The sequence below is a fragment of the Callorhinus ursinus genome, unplaced genomic scaffold, assembly GCF_003265705.2.
Source record: "Callorhinus ursinus isolate GAN/ISIS: 27379988/994484 unplaced genomic scaffold, GSC_fseal_2.0 scaffold9, whole genome shotgun sequence".
Taxonomy (NCBI): Eukaryota; Metazoa; Chordata; class Mammalia; order Carnivora; family Otariidae; genus Callorhinus; species Callorhinus ursinus.
The window spans coordinates 53,648,336-53,670,507 of NW_027397071.1; the positions used below are offsets into that span (position 1 = coordinate 53,648,336).

At 43.5% G+C, this 22,172-nt stretch overlaps 1 protein-coding gene and 1 long non-coding RNA gene across 19 annotated transcripts in view; one reads left to right on the plus strand and one right to left on the minus strand.

The window, feature by feature from the left end:
* Nucleotides 1-12,621, plus strand: part of LOC141373438 (uncharacterized) — a 41,960-nt gene extending 29,339 nt beyond the window's left edge. Inside the window, exons 3-4 of the long non-coding RNA XR_012379460.1 lie at nucleotides 5,268-5,455; nucleotides 12,392-12,621. This is a non-coding gene — a long non-coding RNA (uncharacterized lncRNA). The remainder of the gene's footprint in view (nucleotides 1-5,267; nucleotides 5,456-12,391) is intronic.
* Nucleotides 1-22,172, minus strand: part of FGGY (FGGY carbohydrate kinase domain containing) — a 400,333-nt gene that overhangs the window by 150,918 nt on the left and 227,243 nt on the right. For all 18 annotated transcript variants that reach the window (XR_003208181.2, XM_025871735.2, XM_073896657.1 and 15 more), the window contains one exon: nucleotides 19,912-20,015. Coding sequence is in view for 17 of the 18 variants with exons in the window: in XM_025871735.2 (XP_025727520.2) it covers nucleotides 19,912-20,015 (104 nt within the window). In the remaining variant the exon portion in view is untranslated. The remainder of the gene's footprint in view (nucleotides 1-19,911; nucleotides 20,016-22,172) is intronic.

The window sequence follows — 22,172 nt, forward strand, 5'->3', positions numbered from 1 at the left end:
TAATCCCTAGTGGCTATTCAAGCACAGGATACTGATCATCTGTCCTGAAGGCTATAAAGGTCATTTTCTCAATGCCATAAATGGTATATACATCAGAAATCTCCAGCAAATAACATGCTCACTGGAGAAATTTTAGATACATTCCCTCTAACATAAGAAACAAGATGAGATTACTTTTTACTATCCTAACTGCTCAACAAAATACTGGAGGTCCTGACAAACATAATTAGACAAAATTTCACAACAACAAAAGGTACTGAGGAGGGAAAAAAGAGACAAAATTTTGCAGGTGAAATGATCTCACAGACATAGCTCATACTTGTCCCCTCTGCTTGCTCTTTTTTCTAACCAGAATATTACAATTCAAACTTACTGTCTTACAGAAGCCTTCTCCGACCATCCAAATCACATTAGACCATCTAGCTCTGTAGTTTAAGAATTACTGGCAAAGGGCGCCTGGGTGGCTCAGTTGGTTAAGCGACTGCCTTCGGCTCGGGTCATGATCCTGGAGTCCCGGGATCGAGTCCCGCATCGGGCTCCCTGCTCAGCAGAGAGTCTGCTTCTCCCTCTGATCCTCCCCCCTCTTGGGCTCTCTCTCTCTCACTCTCTCGCAAATAAAAAAAAAAAAAAAAAAAACTTAAAAAAAAAAAAGAATTACTGGCAAAGACAGTATGCATGCAGACAGTGCAAAACACATGCACAGTTTAAAACTGAGTAAGAGTATGTAGCAAGGTTAGTGGACATAAGATCAATGTCTTAAGATCAAATATATTTTTCTACTCCAGCAATAACTAAATAGTAAATACAATAGAAAACTAGATGCAATTCATAAAAGCGATTGAAAGTCACAATATAGGAATCTGATTCCTTTATCTGTGTTCCATTGCTATACATGAATTAGAGTGTAGAAACAAACTAATATATTTTATTTTTATTTATGTGTCACTTCTTTCACAAAGGGTGTGTGTGGTATGCTGAATAATGGCCCCCGAAAACATACCCATGTCCAAATCCCTCCAACCTGTCAATGTTACCTTATAAGGCAAAAAAGAAAGGATTTTGTAGATGTGATTACATCAAGGATCCTGAGATGGGGAGGTAATCCTGGATCATCCAGGTGGGCTCTAAGTGCAATCATAAGGGAGACTGGCCACAGATGTGGAGAAGGCAGTATGACCACAGAGGCCATGATGAGTGATGTGGCCACAAGCCAAGGTAAACCAGCTCAAAGAGGCAAGGAACAGAGTCTACCCTGCAACCTTCAGAGGGAGTAGGCCCGGCTGCCAGCTAATCGCAGCTTAGTGAAACTGATTTTGGACTTCCTGTCTCCAGAACCTTAAGAAAATAAATGTGCATTGTTTTAAGTCACCAAGTTTGTAGTTATTTGTTACAGAAGCCACAGGAAACTAGTACAAAAGGTTGAATACATTTTAAATACTTCCCCAATACACATGTGCACACATGCATACAACACAGATATTATAGTCACGTGTAATATAAGACTGATGAAAATCAGAGTGGAAATATGGCAGAAAGAAGGTTCAATATTTTTGCTTGAGTGTTCTAAATTAACTCTGAGCTTCCTGGCTTCCAGGGTTAGAAAAAAAAAGATGATCGGTTGTACAGCTTTTATTACTAGAAAACAGAAAATATTGTGATGTTCAGATTAAAGATGACTTTTCCAGTCATATGAATTCTAAAACAAATTTTCCAGCATGACTTTATAGGGGGTAAAATGAATGACATTATTAACTCATCAGCATGGGCCCAGCAAATACAGGCACAGCCTTCACATGGCTATTACTTTTTTTTTCTGTATTTTTAAATTTTTCATTCAAAAATGATTTCAGACTTACAGAAAAGTTGCAAAAACAGAATTCCCTATACCCTTCACCTAGGTCCTGCCAATATTTTGCATAAGCATTGTACCCGTATTTTATGTTTATATTTTTATATTTTTTCTGAATCATTTGAGAGTAAGTTGCAGATATAATGCCCATTTACTCTTAAATTCTCTTATACAGCGATAATACAACTATCCTATCAGGAATTAAACATCGATACCATTCTATTATTTAATCTTTAGACCTTATTCAAATTAGATCAATTGTCCACAACATGTCCTTTACCTCAAAAGAAAAATGCAAGACCACACATGGCCTTCAGTTGTCACATCTCTTTAGTCTTTTTTTTTGTTTGTTTAAACTTTATTTATTTGGCATACAGAGAGATAGAGAACACAAGCAGGGGGAGCGGCAGTGGGAGAGGGAGAAGCAGGCTCCCCGCTGAGCAGGGAACCCAATGCGGGGCTCTATCCCAGGACCCTGGGATCATGACCTGAGCCGAAGGCAGACGCTTAACCGACTGAGCCACCCAGGTGCCCTGCTTTAGTCTGCTTTAATCCGGAACCCTCCTGTCTTTATTTTTTGTGGCCTGGATATTTTTGATGAGTAGAGGCAAATTATTTTGTAGAATACCTCTCCATTTGGGTTTCTGACATTTCCTCATGATTAGATTCAGGTTAGGCATTTTTGTCAGGACTACCACAGAAGTAATCATGTGCTTACATGGCTACTTCTTGGGGAGACCTTCGCTTTTGCTAAGAGCCAAGGGCAAAACATTGAATTTTTACATAAAAACACAGCTGATAGTGTTAGCCAAAAAAGCTCCTGTCAGCCGAGTCTGTCCAAGGAACGCCTGAGACCCTACTACTGTCTAGCCAGATCTCTGCTCACTAAGCACTAGCTGATCCTGGAAGACTGGGTGACTCACTTAGGAAAGCTATATTGCATCCACTCTGCAACGCTGGTGTTTTTTTACTGCCAAAAATGTCACTGATTGCATTTTCTAAAGATCCTTCAAATATATCCACTTCTCCCCATCTCCCCCACTATAATCCAAGGCAAGCTGCCATGATATCACCTCTCACCCGGACCCCTCATCTCCCTCTATATGGTCCCCTAGCATCCACTCTGGTCTCTCTCCAACCTGTTCTCCAAAATTGCAATTATTTGGATCCTTTGTAAATTCAAATATGTTACCCACTGTCACTAAAACCTTTCAGTTTCTTGTAAGATAAAAGACCAAAATCCTTCATAAGGCTTATAGATCCAACCTGCCCTGCCCTTTTGCTTCTTCAGCCTTAACAGGTACCACTCCATTCTCCTATGTCATCTTGAACCTGTCAACTTTCCTCCCATTATCCTGCTGCAATTTCTAGACCACTTTCTTCTCAACCACCACCATGGAGATACCTCCTTCCTCCCCTATCAGACTCTGCTTAGTGACTTCACTGCCTTACAGAAGCCAACCACCCAAACTGTATCAGTCCCTTGGCTCTGTGCTCTTATGGTTGTTCCTTTGCTTTACAGCACCTATATATCATATATACAGAAGAGTGTATAAAACGTATGTGTACATTTTAAAGACTGATAGTAAGTACTCATGTGGGGCGCCTGGGTGGCTCAGCTGGTTAAGCGTCTGCCTTTGGCTCAGGTCATGATCCCAGGGAGCCTGCTTCTCCCTCTCCTCCCTGCTCATGCTCGGTCATCTCGCTCGTGCTCTCTGTCGCTATCTTTGTCTCTCAAATAAATAAAATTTAAAAAAAAAAGGGGAAAAAAAAGTACTCATGCATCTTTCACCAGTAAATGCCAGTTCCCCAAAACCCCACTAGAAGGCTTCTTTCTACCTCCACAACCAGCATCCCCAGCCATGTAATTAACTAGTGTCCTGATATTTGTAGTAATCATTTCCTGACTTGTCTTCCTAAGTTTGGCACCTATATATGCATTCCTAAAATATACTGTTCCTCTTGCCTCTTTTTGAATTTTATATGAATAGTTCTGTATTTCTTGCATATCCTGTTTCTTTCACTTAAAATTGTTGTTCATATAGCTTTAGTTCCTTCATTTTAAATAGGCACACCACTGTAGGAATATAATACAATTTAATTATCCATTCTGTGACTTGTAGAAGTCTGCACTGATTCACATTTGGGGCCAGTATGAGATATTATGCAATGAATACTCTTGTACTTGTCCCTGGGTGCACATGGGTACACAGGTGCAATACCTCTTCCAGGTTTTTACCTAGGAATGGAATTGGTGGAGTGAGGGGTACATGCATATTCAAAGGACATCACTTTGCTGTTTTCCAAAGTGATTGCACCAATTCATACTCCCGCCAGCAGGGTATGACTGTAAAGCATTTATCAAGGTCCATAATTACATATTTTTGTGACTGTTTGCTTAATATCCCTCCCTTCCACTAGACTGTTAGGTCTAAGTCTACTTGTGCTATTTTCACTCCAGCACCTGGCACAGAGTAGATGCTCAAAAACAACTGTCTGAATAAAAGAAGGTGCTCTGGATAAGAAAGTTTCATATTTTCAATGTGAGCATAGATCTGACTTCAAAACCCATGTCTTCTCTACCACATTATATTTTCCTGATCTCAAAAGAGTGATGATCATTTGTATCCTACTTTCCAATGTAATTGGAGTAATCAAATGAGATTACAGATGCCAATCTACAAAACACAGAGAACACTCCAGCAGTAGTTGCACTACTATGCACCTGGACCCAAAGATCCACAGATGGGGTATATGAAAGCTGGCTGTCAGTGGCAAATGCCTTACGAATGTATGTGGATTAAGATTACTTTGTAGAGGAAGACTGGGGTCTCAGATATCACTGCAGGGAAAACCAGGGAGACCAATTAATGCTTTCAAGTCCAAGCTGTACCTGTGTCCCAAATTATTCACCAGCACAAACAAAAGGAGCTTGCTCCAAGCCCTGATCAGAACAAACATTTTAAAATGCTTTCACCCAGGTGGCATCATCTTTCATCTGTGCCAGGGATCCAGGAAGGGCTGGGCAGAGAACTGGATTAGACACTCTGCTTCAGCTTGGCACTGTGGACTCAAAAGTAAACTGACTTCCTATTTACACTGAAAGATCTCAGGCCTTTGTGGTTTCCTGTTGCATACTGGTGTGTCTGTGCTTTGGTTTCTGTTTGTCTTCGCAGAGCTGCAAATGGGGTCTCTGTTTCACTTCATTCTGCTTTTCATGAGAAAATAAGAATTCTACAATCTCTAATTGTTGGCAGATTCCACCAGGTACTCTAGCCAAGTCCTGACTTCCCATGCCGCCTGCACTTCAGCTCACTGAGAGAAAACTTATTTGAAAGGAAAGGGACCCAAGGAACCTCCTAGTGTGTCCCCAAATGACAGGGACCGACTGTCCAACTTGATTTCCTTCATTTTGCAGTCATTTTACATTCATCGACTTCACGCTTACCTTCATCAAGTGTAAATTTGGAGTCCTCCTATGTACAAGAGGCTCTGTGAAGCCCGGCACAAACACTGATGGAAAGATACTGGAACTGCTACTTGGGAAAAGAGGAACGTGGTTTTTCTGCAAGTCCTCCCTTAGAAGCACTGCAGCACACGTTAAAAGTACAGATTCATAGACACTCCTTCCCAGGCAGACTTACCCAGTCAGACCCTGTGGGAGTGGGACCTGGGGAAATGCAATTTTAGGGAGTTCCTCAGGTCCACTGTATGCACCCTGAGAACATAATGGCTTGAAGATCAGAGAATTTCCAGTCACAATGGAGACTAGTGACAGAATCAGGAGCCCTTCCTGCAATGAACCAGATTTCCCCCAGGTGCCAGATCTTTCAATTTGAGTAAATAGAGATGAATCCACTAAGGATGCAGAGGAGAAGGCTCAGGGTTTCCTCAGAGAGTATCTGAGTCTTGGCCCTATCACTTGCTAGCTGTGGGATGCTGGACAAATCACTGTTTCTTGGAGCCTCATTTTAAAAAAGAAAACAGCACCTGCTCTGAAGGCCTCACTTAGTTATTCTGAGTAGCAAATTCCACCAGGCATTTAACCAACTCCAAAGCACCAAGAAAGAGTTAAGTCATTTTATCATCACAAAAACTTCAAATAAACAAGAAAATAAAGCCAACCCCTAAGGTTTCTCTCAAGCAGTCAGAACTACCCCACCTTCTAACTATCCTAAGCTCTGAAGAACATTTTCTTTCCTTTTACTGTAAAGGACAGTTTGTGGACAGGTGATGTAATTTGAATAAGGTCCACAGATTAAATAACAGAATCGTATCTGTGTTTATTTCCTGATAGGATAATTGTATTATGGCTATATAAGAGAATATTTTTGTTTTTATAAAATACATACTGAAGTATTTAGGAGTAAATGGGCATTATATCTGCAACCTACTCCCAAATGATTCAGAAAAAATATTTCTACATATAAAATATGGGTACAATGCTTATGCAAAATATTAGAAGAATCTAGGTGAAGGGTATACAGAATTCTTTGTTCTATTTTTGCAACTTTTCTGTAAGTCTGAGATCATTTTTTTAAAGATTTTATGTATTTGAGAAAGAAAGCACGTGAGTGCAGGAGCAGGAGTAGGGGCAGAGGGAAAAGCAGACCCCACTGAGCAGGAAGCCCCGGGAGTTCAATCCCAGGACCCTGAGATCATCACCTGTGCAGAAGGTAGACACTTAACCTACTGAGCCACCCAGGTGCCCCTGAAATCATTTTTGAATAAAAAGATTAAAAATAAAGAAGCGGGGCCAGTTTCTTCTAAACATTGTAACTGTGTAGCATGTGACTCTTTCCGGGTCTCAGGTTCCCCAGATTTTTCTGAAAGCAGAGCTCAAAGCCGGACCCAGTCCTGGGTAGGATAGCAGGATACATTCCTGATATCATGTTAACATTTTCAAGGAATGGATATAAAAGTCAGGAGCCCATCCAGACCTCACTTCCCACATGTCCTAGCCCTCAAATCTCTTCAACCTCAATTCCATCATCTCTTAGATGGAGAAATGTACTCTTGTGGGCCATTTTAGGTTACTACCTTCTAATGACACTTTTTATGTAATCTGAATATATTAGTATTACCTTTTATTAGGATCTAAAACATGGCTACTATATCTTTCTCTGTCTTAAATTAATCTTACATATCACAATAGTGAGGATTAGAATTGCTATATACAGACTGGCACAGGACCCCGCGCATGGTCCACATGTAATAAATTCTAGCTAGGGGGGCACCTGGGTGACTCAATTGGTTAAGCGTGTGCCTTTGGCTCAGGCCATGATCCTGGGATCCTGGGATCGAGCCCCGTGTCTGGCTCCCTCCTCAGCAGGGAGTCTGCTTCTCTCTCTCCCTCTGCAACTCCCCCTGCTCATGTTCTCTCTCAAATAAATAAAATCTTATAAAAAAATTCTATTATTATTCTTAAGTATAAACCTATTCCTTGCTCATTTTTGAAATACTGTCCCCAACAAATTCTTCTTCTTTGCGCACCAGACAGGAACCTGAGTAGCCTTTTCCTTTGTGAATATTTCTTTCTCTTTTTTAGATCCAAGATTTTACATCCTTAAATTTGGGGTTTGGTGTTTCGTATCTATTTCATGGGGGATACAAATTATTTGCTGGTAGTGTATCTCTGGGGTTGAGCCCAATTATAAACTATGTGTCGAGCACCTAGTGAGCCCTAGAGACAGAGCATGAAGTAGGCTTTCCCCCAACTGCTCACGGCGCTCCGGCTTATGGGGAAGACATGGGTCATGACAAGCGCTGGGCTGGAGCTGTGCAGGAGGAGCTAGGAAGGTCCGCAGGGGCAAGGTTAACTAACCGTGGTAGAGGAAGAAGAGAGCCTTGCAGAGATGCCTAAGCTGGATCTCTGGGGAAGACACACACCAAGGATGGCACAGTGACCGAGGACACGGGCTTGAGGTCCCTGTGCTTCGGTACAACCTCAGCTCCACCCCTTGCCCTGTGACCTTTCCAAGCCTCAGTTTACTCTTCTGAACACTGGAGATCATAACTCAATGAGAACCACCCCAGACTTAACTGGGAGCATCAAATACAGAAAATGCTCAATAAATGTGAATGGTAACAATGGTGATGATTCTGGTGATGACGGTATCCACCATGCAGAAGGGAGATGTAGCCACTCCAGGCAGATAAAACACATGCTCAAAGGCTGGGCAAAGGAGAGCACATGGACTTCTTTCCAGAAGAGCAAACAGAATTTTGTACTGCATCTAAAGCAGTTCACATACCAAGTTCTTCCCTGATTCATTTGATGGTAAAATCCGATGTGAACTGATCAAACTATTTAGAATCCATTTAACCTACTTGGTGTGAATATTCGTAAGTTTTACTGTAGAAATACTAATGTGTTTTATTAGGACAGGACCCCAGACCTGTCCAGCAGTGTCATGTAACATACTGTCATACATCCACTATTAACTTTTACAAGTGTGGATATTGTCTATTCTCAAACATCTTGGGCCCCATGGAATTCAGATAAGGATGTGTGAATGTACTTGCCAGACTATAGATGAAAAGTGAGGGACAGTGAGTGATAAAGCTAGAGGTGGGTAGGACCCAGATCACATGAAATCTGCCATGCCCTGCTTGGATTCTGGGACTCAGGAGACACACCGAGAGATTTTAATCAAGACTGTGAAGCCATCAGACTTAATACTGAGAAGCATCTTCACTGTGGTCTATCAGGGTAGGCAGGTCCATGTAAATTAGTGTCTTGCACATCACAGAAAAACAAATATACATATTAATAAAACAGGCCAATTTCTCTCAGGTTCTGTCTTCTTTTTCATAGGCCATTTCCCTAATTCCAGAGAACCTTAGCCATATATTCCAAGGCCATAGTAAATCTCTCAGGTAGGAGTTATATGGAAACCTAAGGAAGTTTCAGTAAATTTTAACATGCAGGCAGATGATAGGTGCCCAAGTCAGGGAGGCTCCATGACTGGTCTAAGCCAAGCAGCACCTTCCAGCTAAATGTACCCTTGACCTACAGAATCAAGACCCAGTCTCTTCCTGGCTCCACACAAGGCCGCAACCAATGGTTGAAAAGCCCATACATAAATTTGGCAACTGGATGTAGTGGATACTTTTCAATCAGTTTTATGTTTTTGCTTTTGGCCTGTTTCAAGCCATAATTTACTGAAAAACTCAGTTCTCAAGTGGGTGGAATTTTGTTACTGGATTGACCAAGGCTCTGTGTCAAGTGGGGAGAGTCTGTTGATCAAATAAAGAACTAAAGCCTTCCTGAAGACTAGGTAGTTCACATGCTGGTTCTTCCTTTCACACATAGCCTATAAATCCATCAAAAAAAGTTAAGTCAAACTGGTATGGCATGATCTGGTCTTCAATGAACTTTTATGTATATCCGGTATACTGTATTTGGCTATCTAGTATGTTTCTGCCTGTCTTTCTATCCATCCATCAATCCAACATGTACTGGTTCCAAACCACATGTCAGGTACTGTGCTAAGAGCAAGGAAAGGGAAACCTACTGTTTTGAGATCTCCTTCTGTTCCCTCCCTAAGTAATAAAGGCTACATGCTGGTATCATTTCATAGTGTCACCGAAAAGATGCACACTTACAATGTTCTCTTTCTCAAACATCACTAAACTCAGTTCTCTAGGGGCTTTAAAAATACATGGCAGGGGTGAATTTTATGTGAATGATCTTTCATTAAAACAGTTTTTTTTAAATACATGACAGCATTGCAGTAACTTTCACCTCCTCTGGATTTAAGACTCCTTTTTTTTTTTTTAATTGAATGTATCCTTAATCTTTAACAACATGGTCAAATGTCCATTTAGTTTTCCTTTTGAACATTTTTTCCTATTGGCAGTAGGGAACCACTGACTATTCATTAGGAAGAGACTTTCAGTCTCAATCCTATATATAGTCTTGACTGTTCAATAAATTTCTCATGGGTTTTCCTGGGATCTTCGGTTTCTTAGATGTTCTTGTTCCTCGCACTCTAACAGTGTTTAAGTGGAAGAAGAGAAATGACCCCTAACTTACAATGGCTCTGGGGGACAAAATATATGAAAATTTAATTAACATATGAAAAAAAGAGGCTCTTGGAGCATAGAAGGGGAGTTGGAGAGGGGAATGAGAAAAATAAGAGAAAATCAACACGGCCAAACTACTAAAACTTCTGAACTAAATACACATAAAACTAAGTGAACAGGAGCGTGTGGAGGTCCGTGGCGCAGTACCCAGTCCTTGGAGAGGGCTCTGGGAAGGCTGTCTTCAGCATCTTTTTCACGTGCAATGAGCCTCCGTTAAAGCACAGACACTCCCATAACTGCTAGGTCGCCCTCAGCAGCCACACTACCAGAGTTACCCACACAGCAGATGAGTGGTAAATGGGAAAAGGGGGAAAAAAAAAATCAATGTGGTTTTCATTTCATGCTCTTCCAAACGAATATAAAAACATCTTCATGAGTTGGGAGGTTGGCCGCCTGTCTTCAAATTGCCTATTTAAGTACTTGACCACAGAGCAGCAGGGAAACAGGGAAGACTCATAAATATTCTCCTCCCCTGGGACGATGGTGACAAATGATGCTGTTTATTTTTATTGTTATCGTTAGACTGGTGGCCTCTCGAAAGGCAGTGATTTGAAAGCCCGGGAAGAAGGGAAAACAAGAGTACTGTGGTCTAGCTTTGATCCAAGCCTAACTTTGCACTTCTCATCAGGCTTTGGAAAAGATCTACCTTGTAATCACTCCACCCCCTCATTCCCGCAAAACACGCATGCGCACGGCTGCCTCACCCTGCCGCCTCTCTCTCATCATTGCTCTGGGAGTTGAGAATATCAGCTCTGGAATCAAACGGTGGCATTGCAAACCGATCTCGAGGGCTTACTAACTATGTAACCTTTGTCTTTCTGACCCTCTGTGTGCATCTGTAAAGTGGGAGGATAATTCTGATAACTACATCAGGTTATTAGGGAGGTTTGATCAGATATTTACATTTCTTACCCCACAATAAGCATGCAGTACATTATTAGTTGTGACTCTTACTGCTGCTAGTTTTATTGTTTTCCTCTGCTTCTTTGACCATTGTTCCCGGCAGGCTGCTGTCTTTGTGGAAAGCGAGGCTCAGGCCAGTTGACAAAAACCACCAGAAGCTTTTGTTTCAGACCTTCGGAGAGGCCTTGGGTCACCTGACCTTGCATTGTTCCTGGTCTTCCAGAAACATAGGACCAGACAGCCCTGCCAGGCTTTTATAGGAGTGGAATGGCTGGGTCACATAGTAGGTGTGACTTTGTAAGAAACTGCTAAGCTCTTTTCCAAAACAGTTGTGCCGCTTCACGTCCCCACCAGCAGCGTGGAGGAGTTCCCGTCCCCACATCCTCACCAAGACTGCAGCCAATCGAAAAGCGTGCAGTGGATCTCAAGGTGGTTGCAATTTGCATTCCCCTTCCAAGTAATGATGGGGAGCATCCTTTGCTCCTCTAACACTGGCCTGCGTGAAACAGTGCCCCAGGCCCGGGCCACAGTCTGCTTTGGGGGAACTTCCTCCTTCCTGCTGTGAGGAAGCCGCAGAGCTGCACCAAGGCCATCACCCAAAGAGCAAGACTCTAAGAACACGGCACAGGTCTGACGGGGCATTGCTGTGGTTAGAGTCCAGAGCCTCAGGCTCCTCAACTCTCTTTCCCCAAGAGAACAGACATCAGGCTATAGAAGGACTCTGAGACAAAATGTGTCCTGATGAGCTGCTGGCGGCGGGGCGGGGGGAGGAGTAGGGAGGGTCAGTTCTCCTCCTAAGGGTACAGGCTGGTGGGGAGGGTGGGCAGAGCACAGGACTGGAAAGCGCTGGAAGGCTGTCATGGTAGAGGAAAGGAGAGAAAGCAAGTATGGATGGTTCGTGTCTCCCAGGACTCACTAGGTAACACTGTTCAATGAAAAATCTTACTTCCCAGAGAGGCCAAATGAATACCCGGATATCTCTGGTAAAGTGGGGTGGGCAACAGACGGCCAGCAACTCACATGTGAGGGGCTTCTTCCACTCAAGCCCCATTCAGCAGAGACAGATGATGAAAGGTGGATCAGGAAGAAGTAAGAAGACCCTCTGGAAAATCCAAGCACTTGCACACTTCTGGGACAAATGGGTGGGAAGCAATCCAACCATGCAGTCACTAAGCATCTACTACGCCCTAGCTCCCAACTGGACAGGATGGGCCAACAGGGGCCACAGGAGACATGGACCCACTGAGCAAGTCTGCTTCATCTGAGATACAAGTCGGTACCAGTAAAACACAAATAACAATAACTATTGGTCTGTGCCTGGGGCCAAAAGAAGAGAATAATAAACCACATCAGAGTAGCTGAAGAATTAAGTTGGGCTAGAAGGAAATAAGTGAAAACTAACATTTATTGTATGTTTTTTAAAATGATGATGAAGTAATTTCTATACATATATTTAGAACAGTGCCTGAATTATAGTAAGCACTATATAAGTGATTGCAGATACTACTGTTTTTAATTTTTTCTGGTCTTCCTTTCTGTTTTTTCAACAAGCTTTGTCGAGGTGTAATTAGCATGCACTAAGCTGCATATATTGACAGAGTCTGATTTGATAAGTCTTGACACAGCATACACCAGTGAAGACATTACCATAATCAAGGTAAACATCTCCATCAACCCCAAAGTTTCCTTGTGCCATCTGTGTTCTGCCTATCCTCCTGGCTGCCACCGTACCTGCTCTCCTGCTCTCACGGCTGATCTGCTCTCTGTCACTATATGTTAGTCTGCATTACTTAGAATTTTAAATAAATGGAATCACATAGTCTGTACTTTTTTGGGGTTTGGTTTCTATCAGCCTACTTACGTTGAGATCAATGCATGCTGTATTTTATATGAATAGTTCATTCCCTTTTATTGCTTAGTAGTAAACCATTATAATGGACATCCCAATAGCATAGTCTTCTAGTCACCGTAGACAGACATTTGGGCTGTTTCCAATGGGGGGGCTATTATAAATAAAGCGGTTGTGAGCATCTCTGTACAAGTTTACGAGCAGACATAGGCTTTCGTGAGCAGGATGGCTGAATCACATGGTAGGTGTACATTAACTCTGGAAGAAACTGCTAACCTCTTTTCCAAGGTGGTTGTGCCATTTCACGCCCCCACCAGCAGCATGTAGGTTCCAGTCCCTACATCCTCGCCCTGAGACTGGCCATTCCAATAAGCGTGTACGTCACTGTGGTTTGGGTTTGCATGTTCCTAATGATGAATGATGGTGAGAATCTTCTCAGGTGCTTGTCTTTCAAATCTTTTCTTTGGTGAGAAGTGTGCACCAACATTTGCTCATATTTGCATCGAGCCTGTTCTCCTTCTCCTCTGGACCTTTGCAAGAAGCTATTGAACTGAAAGGGAAGAGCGAGGCCTCTGAGGTCAGTCCCCTAGAGGGCTTGAACAGGGCAGGACCCACTCAACTACTGTTTGCCCCACTCTTCTCACTTGGGAAATGAAGACAGTAATGGTGGCTATCTCCCAGAATTGTTGCTTACATGACATAAAGGATTCAGCACAGTGCTGGGTACACTGTAGGTGCCGGATAGATGGTAGCAGCTAATACTACTGTCTGTCTCCTCATATTGACTGAGGCTGGTCCAGAGCTGTTCAATGTCCTCCTCGTCCGGAACAGTGTAGAACTTCCCTAGCCTCAAATGCCAGGAGAAGCACTACCCTGAGCTTCCTGAGTATATGACCTGTTTCTTACTGCTCACAGAACCACATCAACCCTCCCCTTGACAAATTGATGCCTAGCATATAGTCTATTTTCAATAAATGTGGTTGTGAGGCCCTGGGCCAGCCTCCATATGGAGAGTCTCCTGGGAATGGTGGTGACTTAAGAGGGAGCAGGGCACTTTATGCACAGAACCCTAATTCTTTCATTGGCAGGTGTAACAGTGATCCTATTTGTACCATGAGGACCCCCTTCCTTGTCCACCTTTCTCAATGACCTCAGCCAAAACCACTTGTTAAAGAGACTGAGATAGAGAAACTGGTCCTACCTGACTACTCTCTTCTTAGCGGTGATACCTGCTAACAGAAGGTTAAGACATGTGGCTTAGAGGTGTTCAAGATACCTGCTAACAGAAGGTGTTCAAGACATGTGGCTATTCTCCCCACCTATGGTGCCCTCCTGATGGGCCTGCACATAACCACATCCCATCCAGAACTCAGAGGAAGTCACCTGCACGGTGTTGTAGACACAGAAGAGAAAAACAAAGTGAAGAGAGAGGACAGGGCATGTGGCCTGAAACTGGGCTGGCAGGAAGTGTCCCAGTGCAATCAGGGAAATATCACATCCTATAGGAAAACTTCCTTGTCTACTCAAGACTTTGGGCAGGCCCTTCTCCCTATTTCCACCACACTCTGGTCATGCATTGACCATAACAATTCCCATCTGTGCTGCAGTTCTCCCCTTCTTGTCTCCTTTTTTTTTTTTTTTTTTATTTTTTTTTTTTTTTACAAAAAAAAGCACAGCGAGAGAGGGAACACAAGCAGGGGGAGCGGAAGAGGGAGAAGCAGGCTTCCCCAAGGAGCAGGGAGCCAGATGCGGGGCTGGATCCCAGGACCCCGGAGATCATGACCTGAGTGGAAGGCAGACGCCTAACGACTGAGCCACCCAGGTACCCCTTCTTGTCTCTTTCTCAATGAAGGCAGGCATTCCACATTCATCATATTGATCTTAATACCCTTAGCACTTAGCCAGGCAGGTACAAGAAAATGTTTCCATCATGAGTGAATGATTTAATGAATGATTTGAAAATAAACTTTTAATTTTAGAATAGTTTTAGATTACAGAAGACTTATGAAAATAGTACAGAGCCCCCATATACCCCACATCCAGATTCCCCTACCATTAATATCCCACATGAGGCAGAAATATCACAATTACAGAGCAATATTGATATATCATTACTAAATGCCTTACTTTATTCAAATTTGCTGAGTTTTCACCTAATGTCCTTTTTCTGTTCCAGGACCCCACCCACGACCCTACATTACATTTAGTTGTCCTATCTGTTTAGGTGATGATTCTTTAGACTTTGCTTTTTGATGACTTTCCCAGTTTCGAGGAGTACGGGTCAGGTATTTCACAGAAATTCTCTCAGTTTGGATTTGCTGATTTTTTTCTTAGGATCAGACTATGGTTATGGGTTTTGAGGAGGATGATGAAGTGCCATTCTCATTAAATCATATCAACAGTACATATTATCAACATGGCTTATCATCGTTGATGTTGACCTTCGCCACCTGGCGGAGGTAACGTTTGTCAGACTTCTCTGTAAAATTATACTTTTCCCCCCTTTTTCATACTGTCCGCTTAGAAAGAAAGTCACTAAGTGCAGCTCACCCTTAAAGAGTGGGAAATTATGTTCCACCTCATTGATGGGGAAGTATTTATATAAATTACTTGGAATTCTTCTGCAGGAGAGATTTGTCTTATTCATTTAGTCATTTATGGACTCATGATATTTGTGTCATACTTTAGGTTATTATCCAGTACCACTTTATTTTGCCGCCCACATTGTTCCAGTCTTGGTCACTGGGAGCACCCTCAGTTGGCTCCTGATATATATATATATATATATATATATTTTTTTTTTTTTTTGAGCATTTCCTCACTTTTCTGGCACTATAAGATGCCCCAGGCTTATCTCCTCCATTTCCTGCTCCAGTCCTAGAATCAACCATTTCTCTAAGGAATCCTGGCTCTTTTTATTGGAGAAATATATTAGAAACCAAGATCTGGGTATTGGTATGCTTGGAACAACTAGCTGCTGGGGTATTCTGTTTTCTAGATCCTCTCAACTGTCAGAGCTAGGAAATATATGTATGTTTACTAACAGGAAGTGTCCCAATGGGATCAGCGAAATAGCACATCCTATAGGAAAACGTCCTTGTCTACTCAAGACTTTGGGTGGGCCCTTCTCCCTATTCCCACCACACTCTGGTCGTGCACTGTATATCTACACACGTCTATAGATACTTGTATGTGTATCTATGTGTAAACTAGATGAAGCTAAACATGAGTTCACTCTGATGCCTCTAATTCAAACCCATTACCAAACGGATCATTCTGGCCTTCATGAATCATTTTTTAATAACAGCACTGTATTTGGTCTTTTATGCTGGGCATAGTGACAAGCCGTTTACAAAGATCACCCCATTTAATCCTCAAAACATCTTTATGGGTAAATACTATTGCTCACATTGAACAGATGAGAACACTGAGGGAGTAGAAGATGGAGTATCTGATCTAAATGTAGTACGTGGAGGGGCCAGCACAAGAGCCTACGTCCTTGGGATCGACAGAACCACCATCCCCACATTCATTTAAGTCCTTGCAAAAAACCTCAGTTCTGAGTGATTTAAGATGCAGATGTAATTCCCAGCCCTCAACAACTAGTGTTCTGTTCACATCTTACCTCTTCAATACTTCTTCCACTTTCCAGGGTCCTCTCCTCATCTGACATGCTAACTGCAACACAGGTTGCCAAGTTACCGCTTGACTTGACTTGACGACGCCAGGAAAGGGGTGGTAGAGCAATGGCAAGGATCATCTCCATCTGACCCCGTGACTTTTCAACCTCTGGCTAACCCCCGCTGTGTATTATCTTGGGTTTGGGGGACTTGGTAGTAATTAACTCTGAACAAGCAGCTCTGCTTTCATGGAGTTAAAAAAAGGAACAAGTATTCATTTTTCCTTGTTAATTAAATCACCTAAAGGAAGATAAATGTACAGCCCACACTTGTATCTTCCAAAATATCAAAGGCCTGATTAGTAGGGCTTATGTTCAACCTCAAGCTTTTTTCCAGATTCCTGGAAGTAACAGGGACCGGGAGTAAGGAACTTCTAAGTATTTATGAATAATTGCTTACTTGGACATTCATTCATTCATTCATTCATTATCTAGAAAGAGGCAACCGGGATCAAGCATAAAATATTCTTGGGAATTTTGACTCAATCAATGTACTGAATCAGAAACATCAGCAGTGCACAGACAGGAAGAAACAGAATCCTTTAGACCAGGTTGAATACCACTTTTTGAAAAGCTCAGAGCCCCTTCTGGTCCCTGTGTTCTGTTTGGTGAATTTTTCCTGACAGTTGGTGGTTTTATTTGCCAGAACCACAACAAAGGGGGTCCTTGAGTTTTCCCGGGAGTGTTTCCTTAGACCAGCACCTCCCCTAGACCTCACAAAGGTGTTATTGTTGCTAGCTCACTGGGCGCCCGGCACCTGAGCAAGATCAAAGGCACTTTCTGATGCCAGCATGACCACAGTCTCGCCCTCACCACATAACATTAAAGCTGATGATTAATCCCGTTGGCCCAGAAGGTCCCTTCCCACTCCCAAGTACAAAGCGGGATGGGGGTGGGGACTTTATTTCCAGCACAACACGACCATAATAAACTGGCATTTTATGGCCCTCATTCATTGCAACCAACTGCAGCTGCCCATCAAACTCGTTAAAGCCCCAACAGTTGCTTCATGTGAGCCTTATATGACACTAGGAAAGTGTACTAAGAATCTCCACCATATCTGAGTGTCTGCTCTGTACTAGATATATACGTGCACGATTCACAGTAACCAGCAACACCATGAGACTGGCAGAGCCACCCCCGATGGGATGGAGGAGGGATGTGAGATTCGGAAAAGTAGCTCACCTCTCAGGTCACAAGCCCAAAAAGTGCATGAACAGGTGTTGAACCCACATCCGGATAGCTCTGAAGCCCAGGCTGTCTCCACTTCTTTGAGGGACATGACCATCGTGCACAACACAGCAAGGCACTGAGAGGGATGCGTTTGGGAATGAGACAGAGCTGGGTCTGAGTGCTGAGCTCCAGCTTAACAGCTTGTGACCCAGGGAACACTGCTGGACTTTTCTACTCCTTAGCTGCCTGATTGGCAAAATGGATCCTGTAGGAAAAGGGAGTACCATCTCCATTAAGAGACACGGAGAATGAGAAGTGGGCACACGACAAAGTCCCTCACATTCATTTGGATTTGCTTCTGCTCAGAAATCTGAACTGAGTGTAGTAAAAGTGCCTGAAATTCAGATTTCACAGGAGAAACCAGATTAGCAGTGTCCCTGTGAAAATGGGGGTGATTTAAATAGGTTTCAGTCAGGGTTCAGTTAAGACAAGCTAACCAGTGTAGACTCGTGTCTAGGGAGATGAGTGCGGGCTGCCCAGCAGGGCACCCCCTGTGTGAGGAGGCCTGAGGCCTCTGCAGACCTTTGCCTTCAGGGATAGCTGGGCCCTACAACAGGCCTGCTGTTAACTTCAGTTAAAGAAGTTCCACTTAAGACCTTGTCCACAGAAACAAGTAAAAGGAAAACGGGGGGGGGAGGGGATGCCTGGGTGCCTCAGTCGGTTAAGCATCTGCCTTCGGCTCGGGTCATGATACCAGGTACCTGGGATGGAGTCCCGCATGGGGCTCCCTGCTCAGCGGGGAGCCTGCTTCTCCCTGTGCCTCTGCCTCTCCCTTTGCTCGTGCTCGCTCTTGCTCCCTCTCTCACACACACATACAAATAAATAAAATCTTAAAAAAAAAAACTTTTTGTTTGTTTGTTTTTGGTGGGGGGAAGGGGCGGATCAAGGGAATCTATGACCTTGGAATCTAACATAAATGTCCCCTCAGGAAGGTGTCCCTAACCCAAAACCCTTCCCAGGCAGAGTTAGTCCCGGTCTCCTTTCTGCCCGACAGCACCAGCACAACTCATCAAGAGCTAACCACTATGGTGTGCTTACTTTATGTGAAGCACACTGCAGCCTCATTTCATGCTCAGAATACTAGGAGCCGTGTACTAGAACTCTCCACATTTTGTAGATAAGGAATCTGAGGCCCGGAGGGGATAAATACCTCACCAGGGGGCCCATACTTAGTAAGCAGAGTTAGTAAAATTGGAAACCAATGGGGCTGGCACTACCATCTCCGTGAAATGGGAAGCTGTGCACAGTGTTTGGCACATGGTAGATGCTCAGGATCACAGGTTCAATCTGAATGGATATCCTGGGGCCTTGTACTATTAATGCCAGCTATAATTGTGCCTCATCAATGGCAGGACTTCTGTCACCCTTATGTCCCCAAGGTTCAGCACAGCTCCGGACACAAGAAGAGGGGATAAGTAAGTAAGTAAATGCATCACTATTTACTCAACCAAAATATTTAATGGTAAAAAAGGCTCACTGGTCCCTACTGTTACTCAACACAGTTTGACACGGCACATGATTCCCTCCATGGCTGCAGAGATTCTGCCCCTGGACTGTGTCCACGCTAATCCTTGCCCACCTTCCCCCTCCTTCTCTCCCTCTCTCCCTCTATTTTACTCATCTGGGAAAAATCCAAGGAGTCGTCCATCTAAGTTTAACAGAGTAATGACTTTTAAATAAAAATATGGTAGAAATGGGTACTTATCGAAATGGAATGCTTTCAGACTCATGCATTTAAAGGAGATATAAATTTTAGGGCAGGCACTAAATTTTAACTGCAATCTTGGGAGAACGCCTTTCCACTAATTCATGGAGAAAAATTAACAGTGAAAATTGCTTATCAGTGTTCTTTTGAAGTCATGATATGCAGCCTGATTCTATAGATCATCAGGGCGCTCCCAGGGAGATGGATTTATATTGATTTGGAGAGAGCTCAGTGGCCAAAGAAAATAGACACCCCTTTGCAGAGAAGACTCAGCAACCCATTAGGGACAGATCCGCCTGGGAGCAAGGCGTTGCCACCCTTGGATCCAATTTCACCCCTCATGCCTGGGGTCTCTGACCAGGGTGATGTCAAAGACAGACTCAGACCTTCGCACACTTTTTAAGAATCTGGCCCCTGGAAAAAGAAAGATCCGGCAAATCAAAGCACAGCTTTTGGGAGACGGGCTGGGCTTCTGGCTAGACAGCAGGCGGGCAGCAGGAAGGAAGGAACTGACAGGCAAAGGGGCCAGCAAGTCACATCTCCTCTTAGGCTGCCCCTCCCCCCACCAAGGGGTGGTGGCCCTGCCCCCTGCCCGGCAGACTCACCCCCATGTGACAAGAAGACGTTCCACAGATGACAGCCAGCCGTGACGTCACTGGCTGTCCCTCACAGGCGAGGCCGTACCCTCTCACATCTGCTCCAATCACTCCTGTGAGAAAGCAGAACAAAACAAAACCCTCTTTAAAAAATGCTAAAATAAAGAATGAGAAAAGAAAGCTAAGAACAAGCATAGGACACTCCTTTATACAGCCAAACACTGAGAGAGCATTCCTGTGCAGGCCCGTCTCAGATGGAAAGCAAGAGAACATACCTGCCTGCCATGGGGAAACTAGGTAACTGGTGCTGTCCTTGCTTAATCTGGTCAGTGTACAGCATCTAACCATTGTAGGAATCACAGTAACCGTAGTCAGAGTAATAAAAGCATCGGCCATCCATGATTCTACACTCAGAAAATACCAGGCACTGTGCTGAATATTTATGTGCATGACCTCCCTTTCTATTAACCCTGTCAAGTCCCTACTGTTAGTGCCACACCCCTTGGTGTAGAAACCGAGGCACACAGAGGTTGAGTGACCCGACCAAGGTCACACTGCTAGTGAAGGTCAGAGATGAATGGGATCTGGCTTAACACATCCCATTTCAATCTCAAAGAAGGCAACTGAGCTGTGTGATGACTAAATCTTTTTGGCATCTCTAGGTCCCCATTCTTACTACTACTTATCACAGAACTCTTGGTGTAAAGGACAGGGTGACTGACAGTGAGTTTCTGTTCAAAGAATGCGCGATAATGGAGACTTTCCCGTAAATGGTATAAGCTCGGGCTTCTTCTGCACAGACTGTATTTGTTGATACTTGCTGGATAAATGAAGTTATAAATGTGATGACAGAGCTAAAAGGACTATTTAGATCCTAGAATGGTCCATCGTTTATTCAAATGTCCAACAAGCATTTTCTATGCACAAAACCATACAGCAGGCGTCATGAAGTGGGAGCGGCAAACATGCCAACATTCCTCACTACAACACAGGCCGGGGGGCAGCATGTGGGGGCAGGGCGGAGACGGGGCTCCCGCGGACCTCCCCATCTCCACGCAGCACCAGCCTCGCCCCCACTCCCCGCTCTCTTTCCCACTTCAGGACCTCTGCACTTGTTCTTGCCTCTATCTGAAATGCCATTCCCCAACCTCTTTGCCAGGTTACCTCCTATTTATTCCTCACTCCAATGTTACTTCCTCAGGCGGCTTCCCTGGTCCTCCAGGAAAGATGGGAGTCTCCCTGTTCAGTATTCAAACACACCCTTGAACTTCCCTAGCACACAAGATAGTGTTTTGTCTTTTTTTTAATTTAAATACAAGTAGCCAACATATAGCACATCATTAGTCTCAGATGTAGTGTTCAGTGATTCATCAGTTGCATATAACACCCAGTGCTCTTCACATCATGTGCCCTCCTTAATGCCCATCACCCAGGTACCCTACTCCCCCTCCACCTCCCCTCCAGCAACCCTCAGTTTGTTTCCTATAGTTAAGAGTCTCTCATGGTTTTTCTCCCTCTCTGATGACTTCCCATTCAGTTTTCCCTCCCTTCTCTTATGATCCTTTGTGCTGTTTCTTATATTGCACATGAGTGAAACCATATGATAATTTGATTTACTTATTTTGCTCAGCATAATACCCTCCAGTTCCATGTAAATGGTTATGTAAATGGTTAAGATTTCATCCTTTCTGATGGCTAAGTAATATTCCATTGTGTGTGGGTGTGTATACCACATCTTTTTTATCCAGTCATCTGTCAATGGACATCTGGGCTCTTTCCATAGTTTGGCTATTGTAGACCTTGCTGCTATGTACATTGGGGTGCAGGTGCCCCTTCAGATCACTACATTTGTATCTTTGGGGTAAATACCTAATAGTGCAATTGCCTGGTCGTAGGGTAGCTCTATTTTCAACTTCTTGAGGAAGTTGTCCATACTGTTTTCCAGAGTGGCTATACCAGCTTGCATTCCCAACAGCAGTGTAAGAGGGTTCCCCTTTTTCCACATCCTCGCCAACATCTGTTGTTTCCTGTCTTGTTCATTTTAGCCATTCTGACTGGTGTGAGGTGGTATCTCACTGTGGTTTTGATCTGTATTCCCCTGATGCTGAGTGGTGTTGAGCATTTTTTCATGTGTCTGTTGGCCATCTGGATGTCTCCTATGGAGAAATGTCTGTTCATGTCTTCTGCCCATTTCTTGATGGATTACTTGTTTTTTGGGTGTTGAGTTTGATTAAGTTCTTTATAGATCATGGATACTAGCCCTTTATCTG